This window comes from Lotus japonicus, chromosome 3 (assembly GCF_012489685.1).
Source record: "Lotus japonicus ecotype B-129 chromosome 3, LjGifu_v1.2".
Classification (NCBI taxonomy): Eukaryota; Viridiplantae; Streptophyta; class Magnoliopsida; order Fabales; family Fabaceae; genus Lotus; species Lotus japonicus.
The window spans coordinates 8178883-8194649 of NC_080043.1; the positions used below are offsets into that span (position 1 = coordinate 8178883).

Consider the following 15767-nt stretch of genomic DNA (forward strand, 5'->3'; position numbering starts at 1 on the left):
TTTTTTTTTCAACTTTCCCCTTAACTAAGATTAAGAGTGAATATAACAATTAACAAGTAGCCTATTTTGCTGAACTACCAATAATCCTTGCAAGTACAAGCTCCGTTTTTAAAACAATGAAATCGATTCCTATCACGCACCACAATTTCTCTGTTTTCAATTTCAGACACTAATTTAAAAGCAGTATGACAATCCTCACACACGCGGAGATTCTTCATTATCCTGATTGGCATTCCAGGTTTGGTGTTGATCAACCCATATACAAGTGCTAATTTTTCACTGTGACGATAAAGGAAAATCTCCTTCTGCTCATCTTCCATATCAAGAAGTACAACTGAAGTATCCGGTATATATCCTTTCATCTTCATCTTCACAAGTAACTTTTCCCACATCTCAAATATCCCCTTAGCTTGAGGATGAGTCTCGTCCCCAGCTACAAACTCATGAACCACTCCATCTATTGTGATCGAACTGCATCCCTGTGTTTTCTTCACCCCTCTACTTTTCATCGACCTTCTGATTCTTGACACTTCTTCCCACTTTCCCGCCTCCGCATAAACATTCGACATAACCACATAGTATCCATCATTTAACGGATCCAATTCAGAAAGATGTCTCATAGCTTCCTCTGCAAGCTTAATGTTCTTATGAAGCCTGCACCCACCAAGCTTAATGTTCTTATGAAGCCTGCACCCACCAAGCAAAGCCCCCCAAACAACCCCATTAGGTGGCACTGACATGTTCGCAATAACCTCACGAGCCTCTTCCAACCGCCCTGCACGACTCAACAGATCAACCAAACAACCATAATGCTCAACTCCGGGCACTATCCCATAGTCCCTCCTCATGATGGTGAAAAACTCACGACCCTTGTCAACCAATCCCACGTGACTGCAAGCATGAAGGACCCCAATGAAAGTCACGTGATTCGGCTTCATCCCCGACCTAATCATCTCTTCGTATAGCTCCAAACCCTTCTCTCCTTCCCCGTGCATCGCAAACCCCACAATCATGCTCGACCACGACACCACCGTTCGTTCCCGCATGCCATCGAAAACTCTACAACCTTCCTCCAAGCACCCGCACTTGACATACATATCAATCAAAGCATTGCAAACATAAACATTCCGCAGAAACCCATTTCCTTCAGCGAAGCGATGAATGCTCTTGCCAAACTCCAAGTCCCCCAACTGAGCACAAGCCACGAGAACAGCCACCACGGTCACCTCATTAGGCCTCGAACCTTCTCTTTCCATCTCCGAGAACACCCTTAGAGCTTCCTCAGACATCCCACACTTGGCAAGCCCAGAAATGACCGAAGTCCACGACCTCACGTTCCTTCGAGGCATGGAATCAAACAAGTCACGGGCAGCGCCCACGTCACCCGCGCTAATCAAATGGCCGATCATTATGTTCCAAGTGGCAACATCCTGTTGCGGCATTTTATCAAACATGAGGCGGGCGTGGCTTGTTTCCCCACAGGACGCATACAAGTGAAGAAGCATGTTCTGCAAGATCAAGTTGGACTGAAACCCGAGCTTCTGGACGTACGCATGGATGATTCTTCCGGTGACAATGTCAGATGAGATGGTGCAGGCCTTGAGGAGGAAAGAGCAGGTGAAATGGTCTGGGAGGATGCTCAGCTGGCGCAAGCGGAGGAAGAGGGAGATTGTGTCGCATGGCGCGCCGCGTTCGGCGAAGAATTTGAGGCATGAGTTCCAGGGAACAATTGCGGGGACATGGGCGAGGTCGACGTGGGAGAGAGGGGCGTTGGTTTTGATGAGGAGGGCGCGGGCTTGTTTGAGATGATGATTTTGTGAAGTGGCGTGGTCGAGGTGTGTGGGTTTGGGTATTTGAGGTGGGAGCGTGGAGCAAAGGCAAAGCATCATAAAGATTTTCAGTTGTGTAGCATTGCTATGAAAAGAAATAACACCAAGTCTTATATAGGGAAATTGAAATTGTTATTGTAAAAATATATAAATAGCCATGGAAAAATTAGAAGGGTTGTGAATGCAAGACGTGGTGTCTGTTTTTCTTAGTGTTTTATTTCCTTAGTTAATTGGCTTGCGACTCCCCTTCTATCCTCCAACAACTGGTATAAGAGTCTTCCTGGGTGACATGGATGTTAGGTGACGTCTTGTTGACATGATGAGAGAAAACAATGGTATAAGCAAGAGAACAACTTCAGGTAAAGGGTGCACCGTAATGTGGTAGTGACTCACTCTTTGTGGAGAAAATTGTTGTGAATAAGTGTGAGTCTATAGTTATCATATTAGTTAAGACAATTTAAAGAAATAAGATCCACATACCCTTTTGGGGGAGATGTGGAGTCTGTTTCAAAGGTTTTGTGACTTTAAAATATAGGTGGAAATGATCCCCTACTTTTTTGGTATTTGTGATGGATCATGTTACATTTAAGAGCATAGTACGATATTCTTCATAGAAGAGTTCTAATTCTGGAGCTAAGTGGTCTGTGTTCTGTTTCTGTTTTTATTTCTTTCAAAATTGTCATAAGCCTGCCTAGTCCTTATGAAAAGCAAGAAGCTTGAAACCAATCCCACCATTGAAATACAAGCCCACCATATAAATGTCTGCAGGTAGCACTTTCTCCCCATGCACATGGACATTTCACGCAGCGAAATAATTTCATGACTTGAGCTCATTACTGCATTGGAGTCATAAATCAATGCTGCAAGAAGGCCATAAAGGCATGAGCCTAAAGGGATGTTGGTGATGAGGATGTTGTGGTTCACACCAACACTGTTTGGACCAAATAACTCTGATGTAATTGATACTGCTGCAGAGAAAACAAAGCCAGAACTCAGCCCAATCAAGCTGGTGCCTATGTGCAATGCTGCTCCACTGCCAGATATAGCCAGTAAAATGAATGCAATGGGTGTTGGCACCAGGGCTGCTGCAAACCATCCAGTTCTTGCAAAGTGTATCTTTCTGCATTGTCACATACAACATTAGTGAATTAATTAGTATTTAAGTAAATGGTAAAAGAAAAACCAGACAACCTTTTTTTTCCTTGACTTTTTGACAGAATGGTGAAGCCATGACATAACAATAAGAAATTAAAAAATGTTGGGGGAGGATGGGAACCACAACATGCCATGAACTACATTATCTTTTCCAACAATTATAGAATTGAACTTGAATCTAGTTTTTATTTAATTTTTTTCCAACAAGCTTAAATCTATAGCATGTTTGGATAAGCTTTTGTTTTTTCATAACCAATTCTGAAACTCCAAAGCTACTAAGAGAAGCTTCTTCTCAGAAGGGATTTCAATTTGATTCTGTCCAAGACTGGTGCAAGCACAAAGATCATTAAGTTGTAGTCGTTGAATGAAAATCGGACAGGCTCAGATTCTAAATTCATGTTTTTTTTTTCAGATCCAAAGTTAAACTGTCGGATCTCCATTTTATGGCTCTAGTCTTTTTACTGCAATAACAGCACCATACATGGTCTGCAACAAATCTAGGTTCCCCAAAAGTTATTCCGACTTTAATAAATTAGAAAAGACTTTTAATTAATGTCCATGTTTGGAGATAGTTCTACAATTGACTTTAAAGCTAAATTCAATTATGGGGAGAAGTTTATGTGAATACCTTTTGTGTGTCAGAATTGATTATTTTGAAACAGAAGCTGAACCAAACATGCATGAGGTATCTTTTCCAACAGTTATAGAATTGACCTTGATTCTAGTTTTTATTTTCCAACAACCTTAAGTCTAGTTGAATTCTATCAAAATGCAGGCTAATATTTTTGTTCTAGTTCATATAAATCAATCACTAGTCACTACCTACAAGCAAAGAGCTTTTGATACATACCCGCTGAGGAAGTCAGGTGCGGCTGCAAGAAGGCGACCAAAGAAGGAACATGTGGAGTAGAGTGTAACAAGGGAACTAGTCTGAGAATTGTGTCCAAGTGACTGTGCAATTTGCCCCAAGTTGTTGCTATAAACCAACCCAATTGTCCCTCCACAGAAATATGCCATGTAATATAGCCAGAAATCCCATCTACTTAACAGCAACCTAGTTGAATGCTCTTCCCCAAGCACTGTAATCTGCTCTCTATCCAACACACTCACAAACCAACACTTCTTCCCTCCTCTCATGATGCCTTGTGAACTTCCATTCCTTGCAGTACTATCCTCATGAACACTAATGAGTTCTTTGTGAATCTCATCATAATGTTCATCAACAAGAGTGAAACTTGAATCATATAAAGAAAAGCTTGTTGTGGGGACAGTGAAGCAAGACCATTCTCTAGAATGCACAATTTGAGGCAAGAACAAGAGAAGTGCAAGGAGAAAAACAGCACCTGCGAGGATCACACGAGCTAATGCCGGGGTAGAAGAGAGGGAATAGAGTAAGAGGAGGTAGAGGCCTGTGATGAGTGCAAGGATGTTGAGGCAGAGAAAGACCGAGGTATCGCGCCGAAGCGTGTCCGCAGAATCTGACTGAGGCTGTGGTTGGTGAAGAATAGGGATGAGTGCCATAAAGGAAATGAGGACAGGAACAAGGGCATTGAGCAGTAGATAGAGATTGTCATCATTGGAGGTTATTGCATTAGCAATGAGAGTGTATAAAGCTGCACTCACACCGTTGAAACTGATGCTCAGTGATAATGCAAGTGAACGGTTAGCTGTGAAGTGTCTGATGCATAAGACATAGCAGATGGTGTTGAACCAGCAGATGCTGCATCCAGCAACTAAGCATAGAAAAAAGACCTGTTCATTGTGCAGCAATTTAATACTAATATCAATCAATTTTGGATCTTTTCCCCAAAAGTTTATAAACAAGTTTGTCATTTTACATGATGAAAAAAATGTTACCAAAGTATAGTGATAGAATAAGAAGAATAAGACCCCTTCATACAAAGGATAAATAGGAGAGTTGTAGGGGATCAAACTCCAAGTAGTTAGTTTTTTTTTATCCAAACCCCAATTAGTTCATCAATGAGCCTTGCTTATTGGGCCTGAATTTCAGTTAGTTAGATGTCTATAATCATGATTGTCTTTTCAGTTAGTAGTTAGTTTTGGAAGTTGTAATAAGTTTTGGGAGAGAAGTAGCCTCTCGAAGGTCAGGTCATAGATTTCTCAGTTTCCATACACTTTCTCTCTGTACTTCTACATTCTCTTGTTTCTCTTCTCCACATTGGAGCAAGAGAATTCAGAAATAAAGATTCTTTTCTTTTCCATTATTTTGGTCCAGTTCTATCAACCGGTATCAGAGCTTTCCACCATGTCTCTAAGCTGCGAACGAGCATCGCGGGTGGTCATGCAGGCATTGTAGTGTTTGCTCGGGACTAGTTAAAAGGGTTAGTGCACAGCCAGCCCTAATGTCAACTTTTGTGATATGGTTGTACCAAGGTTCTAATCATCTACATGAGCTTAATCACATTAGTTTGTAGTCTCAACTAGATAGTGAAACTACTAACTTGGGTAGTTAAAAAGCCAGCTTCCTCACTGCTACATAAGGACAGAAGTAGTGTGTGTTCTCTATAAAAAAATCATGCCTTGTTGGTTAAGTTACCCCTAATGTATTATCTTGTTGAATCTTCCTTCCAATTTATAGACTTTGGCATACACCCTGTTTATAGTAAACTTTAATCTTTTAAAATTAGTTGGCAAATTGTTAACTTTAGCCTGTTTTCTTTTCATCCTACCTTATTCCAATTAGTCAAGGAAATATAGCAACAAATTCTTTCCATTCATTAGCATGGTGCAGCACAGCTTGATGTATAATAGCGATTCATGGAATCCTTGTTAGTTATTTGGTTGAGTCTAGACTCAGGTGCCTGTAGGAAGCTGCTGAAGTTTGTAGTAATTTTCTGGTACATTTCATTCAACTTATAACACTTGGTTGTTGAAGCTGAGATGGCATCAATTGCTACCGTGGAGCCTGTGAATATGACTGATGTGCTAGACATGATAACATATTTGGTACATTTTACTGTGTTTGCTGCAGAATTGGATCCTTTGATTGTTGTAGCACAAATTCAAAGTGCTAACTTGTATGCAAGAAAAGTGTTGGATATAATAATAACAAATCTCATCTCATGATTTGTATATATGAGAAGTTCAGTTGTACATTGAAGTTAAGAATGAAATGATAATTCTTCTACATTTTATCTCAGAAACTCTCTAAGCTGTTTAACAGCTTCTTCTCTGTTCTTGCTTCCTAATATCACTATTCAATCTTCTTCATTAGGATGGATGATGATTTATCTTCGGTTATGGATGATGGAGAATTTTTTACTATCCCAAAATAGGTATTTAACAAGGAAAGAAAAATCAAATAATAAAGCTTTGAGTTAGGTGAGATTGTACTTTTTCTGTTTGCACGAGGTATTTCATAACCGACAGTTGAAACTATTCTACTCGAGGCTCTCTCCCAACATATCGAACTTGATACACACAGCCCAATGATCATAATCTCAACTAAATGTTTAAGAGCTCGAACTATCTTATCAATTATGTTGGCCTTTAGTGGTGTTGGGTAAGATTGTATATGCTACGTTTTACATGTGTTTTGCATCTTCTATGACTTTTCATAATAAAGTGATACATTTTTATATATCACGTACAGTGTTTTCACTTAGTGATGAAGCACTGTTCAATTAATAGAACAGAAGAAGACATGTTTACGTGATAAAGACTTGTAGCTATTTTCTAATAAAAATATTCCTCATTCAATGCTAGCAATAAATGAGGAATTGGACCTTTTATGTGATTTGATTTTCGATTTAATATATGATTTTATTTTGGACATAAAAAAGGGGTAAATGGTATTTTTATTTTCAAACTAGAAAGTTATATGATATTTTGTAGAAACAAAATATATTTTTTTGGTTTACTTATAGAAATAATATGGCTTGAACATTAAGTTTATATTAAAGATAATATTTTATTAAAAAATATTAAAAATAAAATTTAAATATAAATATATATAGCTGAAATAAAAGTTTTATATTTCTCCCATTTTTCAATTACAATTTTTCCTAAAGAAATAAAATGTTCCCAATATTATGAAACATAATTTTTCGTGGGTACATCACTTGCACTTTTTAGTAGTAGTATAAAGCTCCCTGGCACTAATAAGTAATAACCCCTTTACTTTAATTGAAGAAAAACAAATTTTAATTATATCTTTTGCTTACGACAACCACAAGCACTACCAACCACCCTTTACGTTACTTAGCCAATGGCTCACGAAACGTTAGTTAATTAGAGATAAATATATTGGCACAAGGGATAAATTTTAAAATATTTATTCAGACTCTCATTTGTTTTCTATGTCTTTTTAACCATTCAAAAATTAAAACCGACACTGATCTTGATGTCTGCGGTGAGAATTGTGATCATGTGGCTATAAGAGGTTCACTTATTTCCCTTTCATGCTACTTATTAGTAATTTTTTCCTTTCTTTCAATATGGTGGATTCTCTTGCCATTTTACATACTAAAAACTGGTATAGAAAGAAGTTGAGTTTTGATTCATTTACGCCTCTATTTTTCTTTCATCTCATTTTTCCTTACTCTCTTTTTCTATCTCTCGTATTTCACTATTTATATATCTCATTTCTCCCTCGTTTCTTCATTTTTTTACCCTAGGTGGAGGGGTCGCTAGAGTGGGAATGAAAACTTATTGGATTGGAGTTTTCACGTTCTTAATTTTTTGGAAAATTAGCAGGAAGTGTTAAAGGATATATAAATTAACAACTTAAATTATTAATCTATATTATATATGCTAGTGCTTCAAACAAAAATCTTTCATAAAATCCAGAAAAAAAGGGACATTGTTTAATTGCTTTTTCAAAGTTTCTTGTGAACTTCATTGACTTCCTAGTTTAATTTCACCAAAAGGCAAGAAAAAAGAGGAATTATCAGTGATGAGAACTGACCAGAATATAAGGCAAGGTGATGAGTCTTTGGATGACAAGCCATTGGATGCCATAACCAAAAAACCCCAAGAAAGTAGCCATGAACAAGACCACCCACAATGGCAAATACATGAGTGAGAGCCCAGAACACCACCCAAATGCCTTTCCCATGTCTGAAGCCACAGAGAGATAATTGAGCTGAAGCTGAGTTATTTGAAGAACAGACTTGAGATCAGATGAGTAGGATGAGAAGTCAAAGTTTGTCCCAGTGAATGCTTGTATCCAAATTGATGCTATCAGTATCACCCACTTTCCTGATTCCCCAAACATTTTTTTGCCTCTTCTTGAAGAATATTTTCCCCTTCCTCTGCCTCCTCTATTATGCTCTTCTTTCAATCACCAAGAAACAGGAGAAGCTTTCTTTCTTTGTTTCTTTTTTACTCACCAGTTCTGGCTGAATTTGGTGGATGCCTTGCTTAAAGAGAATGGATTTGGTGGTTATTTGCTCCTTTTTTATTGTGTTTCTCTACCTGTCCAAAGTTTTGACTTATGAGTTAGTTGGGAAAAATTTGAGAAGTAAAGACAATGTCATTATTGTACCAAAAAATGGTAGATTACTTGAATGTCCTTTTTCTTATTAGTAATAATTTGTTCTTAATTTACTTTATTCTGTTTTACTTTTATCTCATTTTAAAACACTTTCTTTTCCTATTTCTTTTTTCTCTATTATATCATTTATGCTATTCTTTTATCTTTTTTCTGCCTTATCTCATTAGGCGTCGATGCATTTTGAGGGTCAATAAAACATTTTTTTTTGTCAAGAACAAGAAAGGTCCTCCAATAGTTTAAGACCGGTGAGTGAGAATACTTTTGTTTAAAAAAATGGATATCTAAACTTAGCAGTTAGCATTGGCAGGATGGCTGTTAATTAAACCTGAGTTTGTGTGTATTCTCAATTTCGACCCTAATCTTGATGAGGAAAACCAGTTTTAGTCATGTATTTGTTATTTTGTTTAACAAAAAATGAATTTGATCAACACTATAGTATCCTACTGATACCATATCCATTGCCATCCATTGGCATGGTAACCCAAATTGTGAATTTTTTACAATAGTTGGTATCCCAAAACCATAGTATCCGGCATAGGTTAATCCAATTTACAATAATAAACGCATATTAAGATAATTAAGTCAATCCTCTTTTAATTGCGTCCAACTCAAATACTTCAAAGAAATGAGACTAAAGTAAAACAGTACGTCCATTTTATTTTAAATTACAAAAATATGTACTTGGCACAAGACTCACTTCATTCCAACCTTATGAATTAGGCCAAGAACTATTGGTATCATCTTCATCATCAAGGACTAGTTTAACTCCATTGTTCTTAAGAGCATTTACAACAGCCCAAATCTTGGTTTGGTTCTTAAATCCTTTCTTCTCCACTTCTTTCTTTACATTCACATGAATACCTCTTCCTTCTCCTTCATTGAGCCCCTCAACTTTCAGCCTCCTGGCCAATACCTCCCCAACAATAGCAGCTGCTTTTGCATTGCAGGACCGGCCACACTCGAGTGACTCTTTCATGGCGTGTTCTACTGTGGACGATGTCGCTACAATTCGTCCGTTGTTTCTGTCTACCACGTTGGCAGTAATGTACTTCAATGATGTGAACAATCTCAGCACATATCGCTTCATAAGCGTCATTCTTCGATTATCTAGTAGCAAATTGAAAATCAAGCTTAGAAATCAAATTGAAAAGAAAGAATAGAAGGAGAAAGAAAACAATGCCCCACATAATAAAAGGAGCGAATTCATGTATCACTGCAAACAGGTTTTCTTTCCATCTTTCATTCATTCATGATTTATTTTTACTTTTCACTCAAATCTAAACAAATCTTGATTGAAGTGTTTAAGTACTAACAACAACAAACATACAAATCTACTAACTCTTGGTTCAGACGTCAGAATACTATGCCATCAAAGAGTCATTGACATGTAACAAAACATTAAAGGATGTTCTTGAGCTGTTGATGCATGCCATCAAGATCAATATAAACTAACATGTGTATCTATTTGGAGTGGGGTTTTCATAGTTTATAGACTCTTAAAACAGAAGAGGATGGAGATGCAAGTGCATGGAAGATAATTTCATTCAAAGCAAAAATTAGCACCAGTACATGCATACTTGCTGAAAAAATTAGCACAAGGGTGATTAGCCATTTTGAGTTTTTTTTCTGAAGTAAGCCATTTTGAGTTATTGTGCTAATGTATATGGCAGAAATTATTCAGTAAGCATTGCAGGCACTTGGAACATCTCAAGACATGGTAGAGTATGAGATTATGCAACTTGATCGAAATAAAATTAAAGGAAGATTATGACTACTAATGCGAAGATGAAGATTTGGTAAGGATATTACTGCGTAAATTTGTAGTCACTCAGCACAAATGGTCCTGATGGTAAGTTATTGGTGACTATTGGTCAAATGCCATGCCCATGTAATTATTTGAAATGCACGCTACTTTGCATTCAAAGGGTCTTTCTAAACAGGAGGGTGCTTATGAAGATGTGAAAAACCCGAAGATGAACAGAATGAAACGAAACTTGAAAGGTAATCCTACTGGTATTGCAGAGAATGGAAAACACGATGCTTTTTATGAAGATTTGCATGCATTTCTTTCTTCAATAATATCAAAAACTATATTAATTGACATCAAATTGAAATTCAATTCCTATTTCCACACTCAATACCCTACATTGACCTTGTTATCAAATTTATAGCAGGGAAATGATTCTACAAGTCATATTTCCAGCAGCTGGTATATGTAACCAGTAAAGTATGAAATGATGCACAAGCACAATTCTCTTATGTTTTTCAAGAATGCTGATTTTCTCGCGCCTATGAAAACAGGTGTAATTTTACAAGCACATACAGATACAGAGAAGCAACTTAGAGTGTGTTTAATTTAAAAGAGCTCATTTAAGCTTATCTTATAGCATAGGTGTTTGGCTAAGTTTACAAAAATAATTTATGATCTACCTATAAGCTAAACTTCTCAGATTAGCTATGAATAATTATGTATGCCTACCTATAAGCTCTTATAGTTATAAGCATATTTCATTAAGCTTCTCAAATAAGTTTCTGATAAGGGAGCATATGGGAAAACAGCTTAATTAAGAGCTTATTATAAGCATATTTCATTAAGCTTCTCAAATAAGTTTATGAGTGAGGGTGCATTTGGGAAAACAGCTTAATTAAGAGCAGGTTTATTGCATATGCGCTTAATCTTAAGCTAATTTGAGAAAGTTATTGAAATGAGCTGAAAACAGCTAGGTTATATCATATCATATGTAAGCATAAACTCTTATTCATAAGCTAATCTAAACATCTTATGAAAATCCAAAATGCACCCAAAAACATCTAAACATCTAAACATCTAAACATCTTATTCATAAGCTAATCTAAACATCTAAACATCTTATTCATAAGCTAATCTAAACTCTTATTCATAAGCTAATCCAAAAAAACTAAGCCCAAAAGCATGGACCTAAGGCACTGCAGTTGCCTGAAGCTCTCGCACACTGAATTTGCAAACGGTGCCGTGGGATTGGGATTCTTCCATGTCCAATTCGGACTGACTCTGTTCCTTCCGCAAATACCACAAGGTGACCACTCCTGAACTCGCTTCATTTCTGCTAGCTTACTACCTTATGCTTCACTAGTTCACTTCTGCTTTGTTTTCATCACAATTTGTCAACAATCTATAACTGTAGGGATCATTTTAAAAATAATACTCGAAAATCAGAATTTTTTTAGCTTATCTACGATCTTTTGGAAAATAAATGCTGAGATAGTATAAGTTCATTAGCTATTTTAAAATACACTTTAGGGGTACAATACATTTGAATTATATAATTAGGGTGTGTTTAGATGAACGGCTTAATTAAGCGCTTAGACTCCATTTGGAAGAACTTATTTGAGCTTATCTTATAACATACGCGCTAATGCAAGTGCTTTGGAGAGCTTATGTAAGTAGTTTATGGTATATCTATAAGTTGTTTTGAGCTTATTTTCATAAGATGTTTAGATTAGCTTATGAATAAGAGTTTATGCTTACATATGATATGATAAAACCTAGCTGTTTTACCACCTAGATGTCCCACATGTTTTACATTTCTCTCTATCTTCATCTTCACCCCAATATAACATACAATCATTAGGGCATGCATGTATCTTGGTGTACTTAAGACCAAGCTTGTTGATGACTTTTTTAGCCTCGTAACCCGATGCGGGGATATTCGCATGTTCGAAGGCTTCATGTAGCAATTCAATGATCATACCCATTGCTTTGTCACTAACTCCACACAAACACTTAATGTGATATAATTTCACCAAGAAGGACAATTTTGAGAACTTTGTACATCCTTCATACAATGGTTGCTCTCCATCTTGAAGTAAATCATAAAATTCTTTAGCACCACTTGCCCCATATTGTCGTTCAGGCATGCCTCCTCCACCTTCATCACCATGTTCTGTTGATGATGGAGAGTGTTCTTCATTATCATCCATTCTAGAAAATCCAAAAGCATCCTTTAACATATTCTGCATTGGGTCTTCAATTACTGTATGTGGCATAACATTTTCATCTACAATGCTCTCTTGAATAATAGGCGGACCAGAAACTGATTCCCCCAATAAAGTCTCCCCATGGTCACACCAGAATGTGTAAGTTTCGGGAAACAGTTTACATATTAAGTGGTCAAAGACTTCTGGTCGAGTCTTCCACTTCCTAAAACCACATTTATCACACGGACATATAATTGTACCCTCAGAAGAACTGTGTTCAAAGGCAAAGTCTAAAAAACCATTTAATCCTCGATGATACTCAAGTGTGTTGCGTGGCTTTTTAATCCATGATTTATCCATCACACCAAGAATCTTCAGATAGAAGAGGAAGGTCAGGAAAGTATCAGAAGCAAAGAAAGCATGAAAATTACTCTTATGTGTGTCAAAACTAATCCAGATTCCACTAACAACACTAAAGCATTCACTAATCCAACCAAGACACATGTATACTAATTGATTCTTTTAGCTTAATATCTTATTTCTTCCTTGACTTTGCATACGTTTTCAATCTTTAGGCTATTATTGTCAATTAACCATTCTCTTTTGCAGTGTAAAGAATTGGCTTATACATGTTATAGAGAACTACAACATACAAATAACATACTACACAACTAGGTTTATACATTACTGTCATAAGAAACTAGGCATATGGACTAACACTAATAAGCATATAAATTGATTTCCTCCATTTAAGAAAGAGCAGAAAAGCAACAACAAGAGTAAACAAGAAAAAAGAAATCAATCAAAGCTAGCTACAGTGAACTGGTGAAGAAATCAATGAAAGCTAGCTACAGAAAAGAATTTTCACATGAGCCACTACAGTAATTGCAGCAAAAAAAGATATTTAGTTTATGGTTACCATTCTAATTTTACAGATAGTAATAATGTTTTCCAGGGTAATAATCTAAAAGTAAGTCAAGCTGGTTACCATTCTAATTTTACATGGACGGTTGAGAGTTGAGATTCTAAGTAAAGAGAGAACAAAATCAAACCTTTGTTAGGTTGAAGATACTCCAGAAGCTGGTGGTAGAAGGACCCAAAACTGAAATGGAAAAGACTATGTTAGAAGCAAAGAGATATAGGAGAAGCAAGAAAAATGGATATTATCAATTATGTGCATTTATTCATTGCATTGTATGTACACTACAGGTTACTTTAGTTGAAGTATCCACATAATAGAAACAAAGAAAAAAACACCATTTACTCAGAACCCCGAGATTCAAAAAGCAATAAATAAATCTCATATGTTATGTCACAAGGTCCAAATAAATGTAAATATCACTACTTCATGCTTCACTAAAACTCAACCAACCCAAATCTGATTTCAGGGATAAGCTTCAAGTTGCTAAAAACACAGTAATAATTCTTAAAGGTGGGCCAAGAAACGAATTGAATCATAAGTGAAAGAGACAAAACAGCTTGTATATGGCCAAAACAACATAAGTGAAAGAGACACCCTAACTCCAAGGAATTGAATCATGAGTTTTTTTTTTTTTTGAATAGGTCAAATTCATATATTAATAGAGCACAAGATGTGCTAGTAGATACAAACAGGATACAGCCCCAAGGCCAAAAAGACAGAAACAGAGAAACATAGAAAGGCAGGGGAAAGCAAGAAACATATGGAAAGAAAAGAGTATCCAGCCACTACTTGCTATAGCAGCAAGTTCTAGTCAGGAGCAACGGGAAAAAAGAGTTACAGAAGTAGCAGTATGCACATAAGTTTCTCAGAGAAAACAAGAATAAATTCCCCAACTATGCATTAAGACCCTCATCAAGCCAAACTCTCCAAACCAGTAGCAGACGCAGGAAAGAAACCCAACTAGTGATACTCTACATGATTCAATTTTAGTAAGCATCAATATATAAGCCAAGACAACAAGATAAATTCCACTTAATATAATACTCAAATTACAATCATACAAGTCATTGTATAATTATTAGAAAAATCTGTATAGTGATTGTGTTGACTGAAGAAAAATACAAGCTCAGATTCAGCAATAACAATGCAATTAACATGTGGCTTTGAACTAATGATCGAACAGTTACAAACACCATGAAAATAGAGAGATGGTAATACCGATAGAAGAGGAACTTTAGATTGAATCAACTTCAGATTCCATCACTTCTTCAGATTCTGCAATTTAAGATAAATGTAAAACAAAAATTAACAAAAATCAGACTAAACACAACCCTAGATTTTCAGATATGAAATCAAAGTGAAGAGATCAATGATACTCGGATTTGAAATCAAAGTAAAGAGTAATCTCAGATCTGCAATCGAAGATAACAGAGATGATTGCAATAAAACTCGCCTTCAGTGTGAAGAGATCGAATAAATCGAAGGTGGCGGAGAACGATGGTGCCGAGGGAGAGGGACGATTTCCAAAGAGAGATGAACTGCGACGGCGGAGAACGATAGCGGAGAACGATGGCGGAGAACAGTGGTGGAGAACGGTGGCGGAGAACAGAGAGAGAAGGGACGGTGGCGGCGAACAGAGAGAGAAGGGACGGTGGCGCGAGAGTGAGAAATGAATGAGTGAGACTGTGAGAGTGAGAGTGAGGAGTGAGAAATGAATCTGAAAATAGGTTTAGGTTTTTTTAGTTTTTTTTTTAACTATAAATAATTTACTGGCGGTTGAAACCGCCAGTAAGTAAAAACAACCGACGTCATTTCCCATCGGTTGCTCAACCGCCTCAAAGGAAAACATTTAGTAGCGGCGGTTTCAATAAACCGCCGCTATTCAACCGCCACTAAGTCGCGAATATTGTAGTAGTGATGGGGCAGGGAGGCGTTTATATCTTGCGCCTGAAGCAAGAGGACCGGGTTGGCAAGGAAAAACATTTATCCAGAAAACAAGAACAAAACGGAGGCTTTATATATAAAGTGCTAAGTTATAACCATGCATCCAAGTTGCTACCTCTGTGGATAGAACTTAATCACTTTTGAGTGCTCTCAATCCTATCAAGCAACCATTTACGTGATACTAGTAATTTGTCTTTCCTTTCATTGCACACCAATGTTTATTAATCTTGCATGTTTCAATTATTCTACAAAACGCAAGTTTTTCTTTACAAGTAGACAAACTTGTCAATAAAATATTTTAGAGTTAAATATTTAATATATGTGCCTGACGAAATCAATGTTGTTATATTCATTTATACTTGTTCAAAGATTTTGTTAGTGGGATCTCATTTCTCACTAATAAAATACTGCTAAATAAAAAAATAAATAAACTATAAACGACTTA

The 15767-nt window shown here is 36.7% G+C and overlaps 3 protein-coding genes across 5 annotated transcripts; all 3 read right to left on the minus strand.

Annotated features, from left to right (window-relative positions):
* Positions 1 to 64: 64 nt before the first annotated feature.
* Positions 65 to 2154, minus strand: LOC130746943 (pentatricopeptide repeat-containing protein At2g29760, chloroplastic-like). Its single transcript, XM_057599740.1, has 2 exons — positions 688 to 2154; positions 65 to 654 (listed from the first exon to the last, which is right to left on the minus strand). The coding sequence occupies exons 1-2, from the start codon at positions 1887 to 1889 to the stop codon at positions 75 to 77; spliced, it is 1782 nt and encodes a 593-aa protein (XP_057455723.1). The 5' UTR covers positions 1890 to 2154; the 3' UTR covers positions 65 to 74.
* A 180-nt stretch (positions 2155 to 2334) lies between these two features.
* LOC130746944 (protein NUCLEAR FUSION DEFECTIVE 4-like) lies at positions 2335 to 8432 on the minus strand. The gene is made up of 3 exons (XM_057599741.1): positions 7912 to 8432; positions 3835 to 4736; positions 2335 to 2949 (listed from the first exon to the last, which is right to left on the minus strand). Exons 1-3 carry the CDS (start codon positions 8218 to 8220, stop codon positions 2463 to 2465), a joined length of 1698 nt encoding a protein of 565 aa, XP_057455724.1. The 5' UTR covers positions 8221 to 8432; the 3' UTR covers positions 2335 to 2462.
* Positions 8433 to 9131: 699 nt separating this feature from the next.
* Positions 9132 to 15093, minus strand: LOC130748117 (uncharacterized). Of its 3 annotated transcripts, none has more exons than XM_057601264.1 (4): positions 14832 to 15093; positions 14597 to 14653; positions 13509 to 13558; positions 9132 to 9606 (listed from the first exon to the last, which is right to left on the minus strand). In XM_057601264.1, the coding sequence occupies exon 4, from the start codon at positions 9593 to 9595 to the stop codon at positions 9209 to 9211; it is 387 nt and encodes a 128-aa protein (XP_057457247.1). In that variant the 5' UTR covers positions 9596 to 9606; positions 13509 to 13558; positions 14597 to 14653; positions 14832 to 15093; the 3' UTR covers positions 9132 to 9208. The 3 variants fall into 3 exon arrangements, with proteins under 3 accessions (XP_057457247.1, XP_057457246.1, XP_057457245.1); XM_057601263.1 differs by lacking the exon at positions 14597 to 14653 and adding an exon at positions 12231 to 12828 and having other exon boundaries at positions 14832 to 15092; XM_057601262.1 differs by lacking the exon at positions 14832 to 15093 and adding an exon at positions 12231 to 12828.
* Between the last annotated feature and the right edge of the window lie 674 nt (positions 15094 to 15767).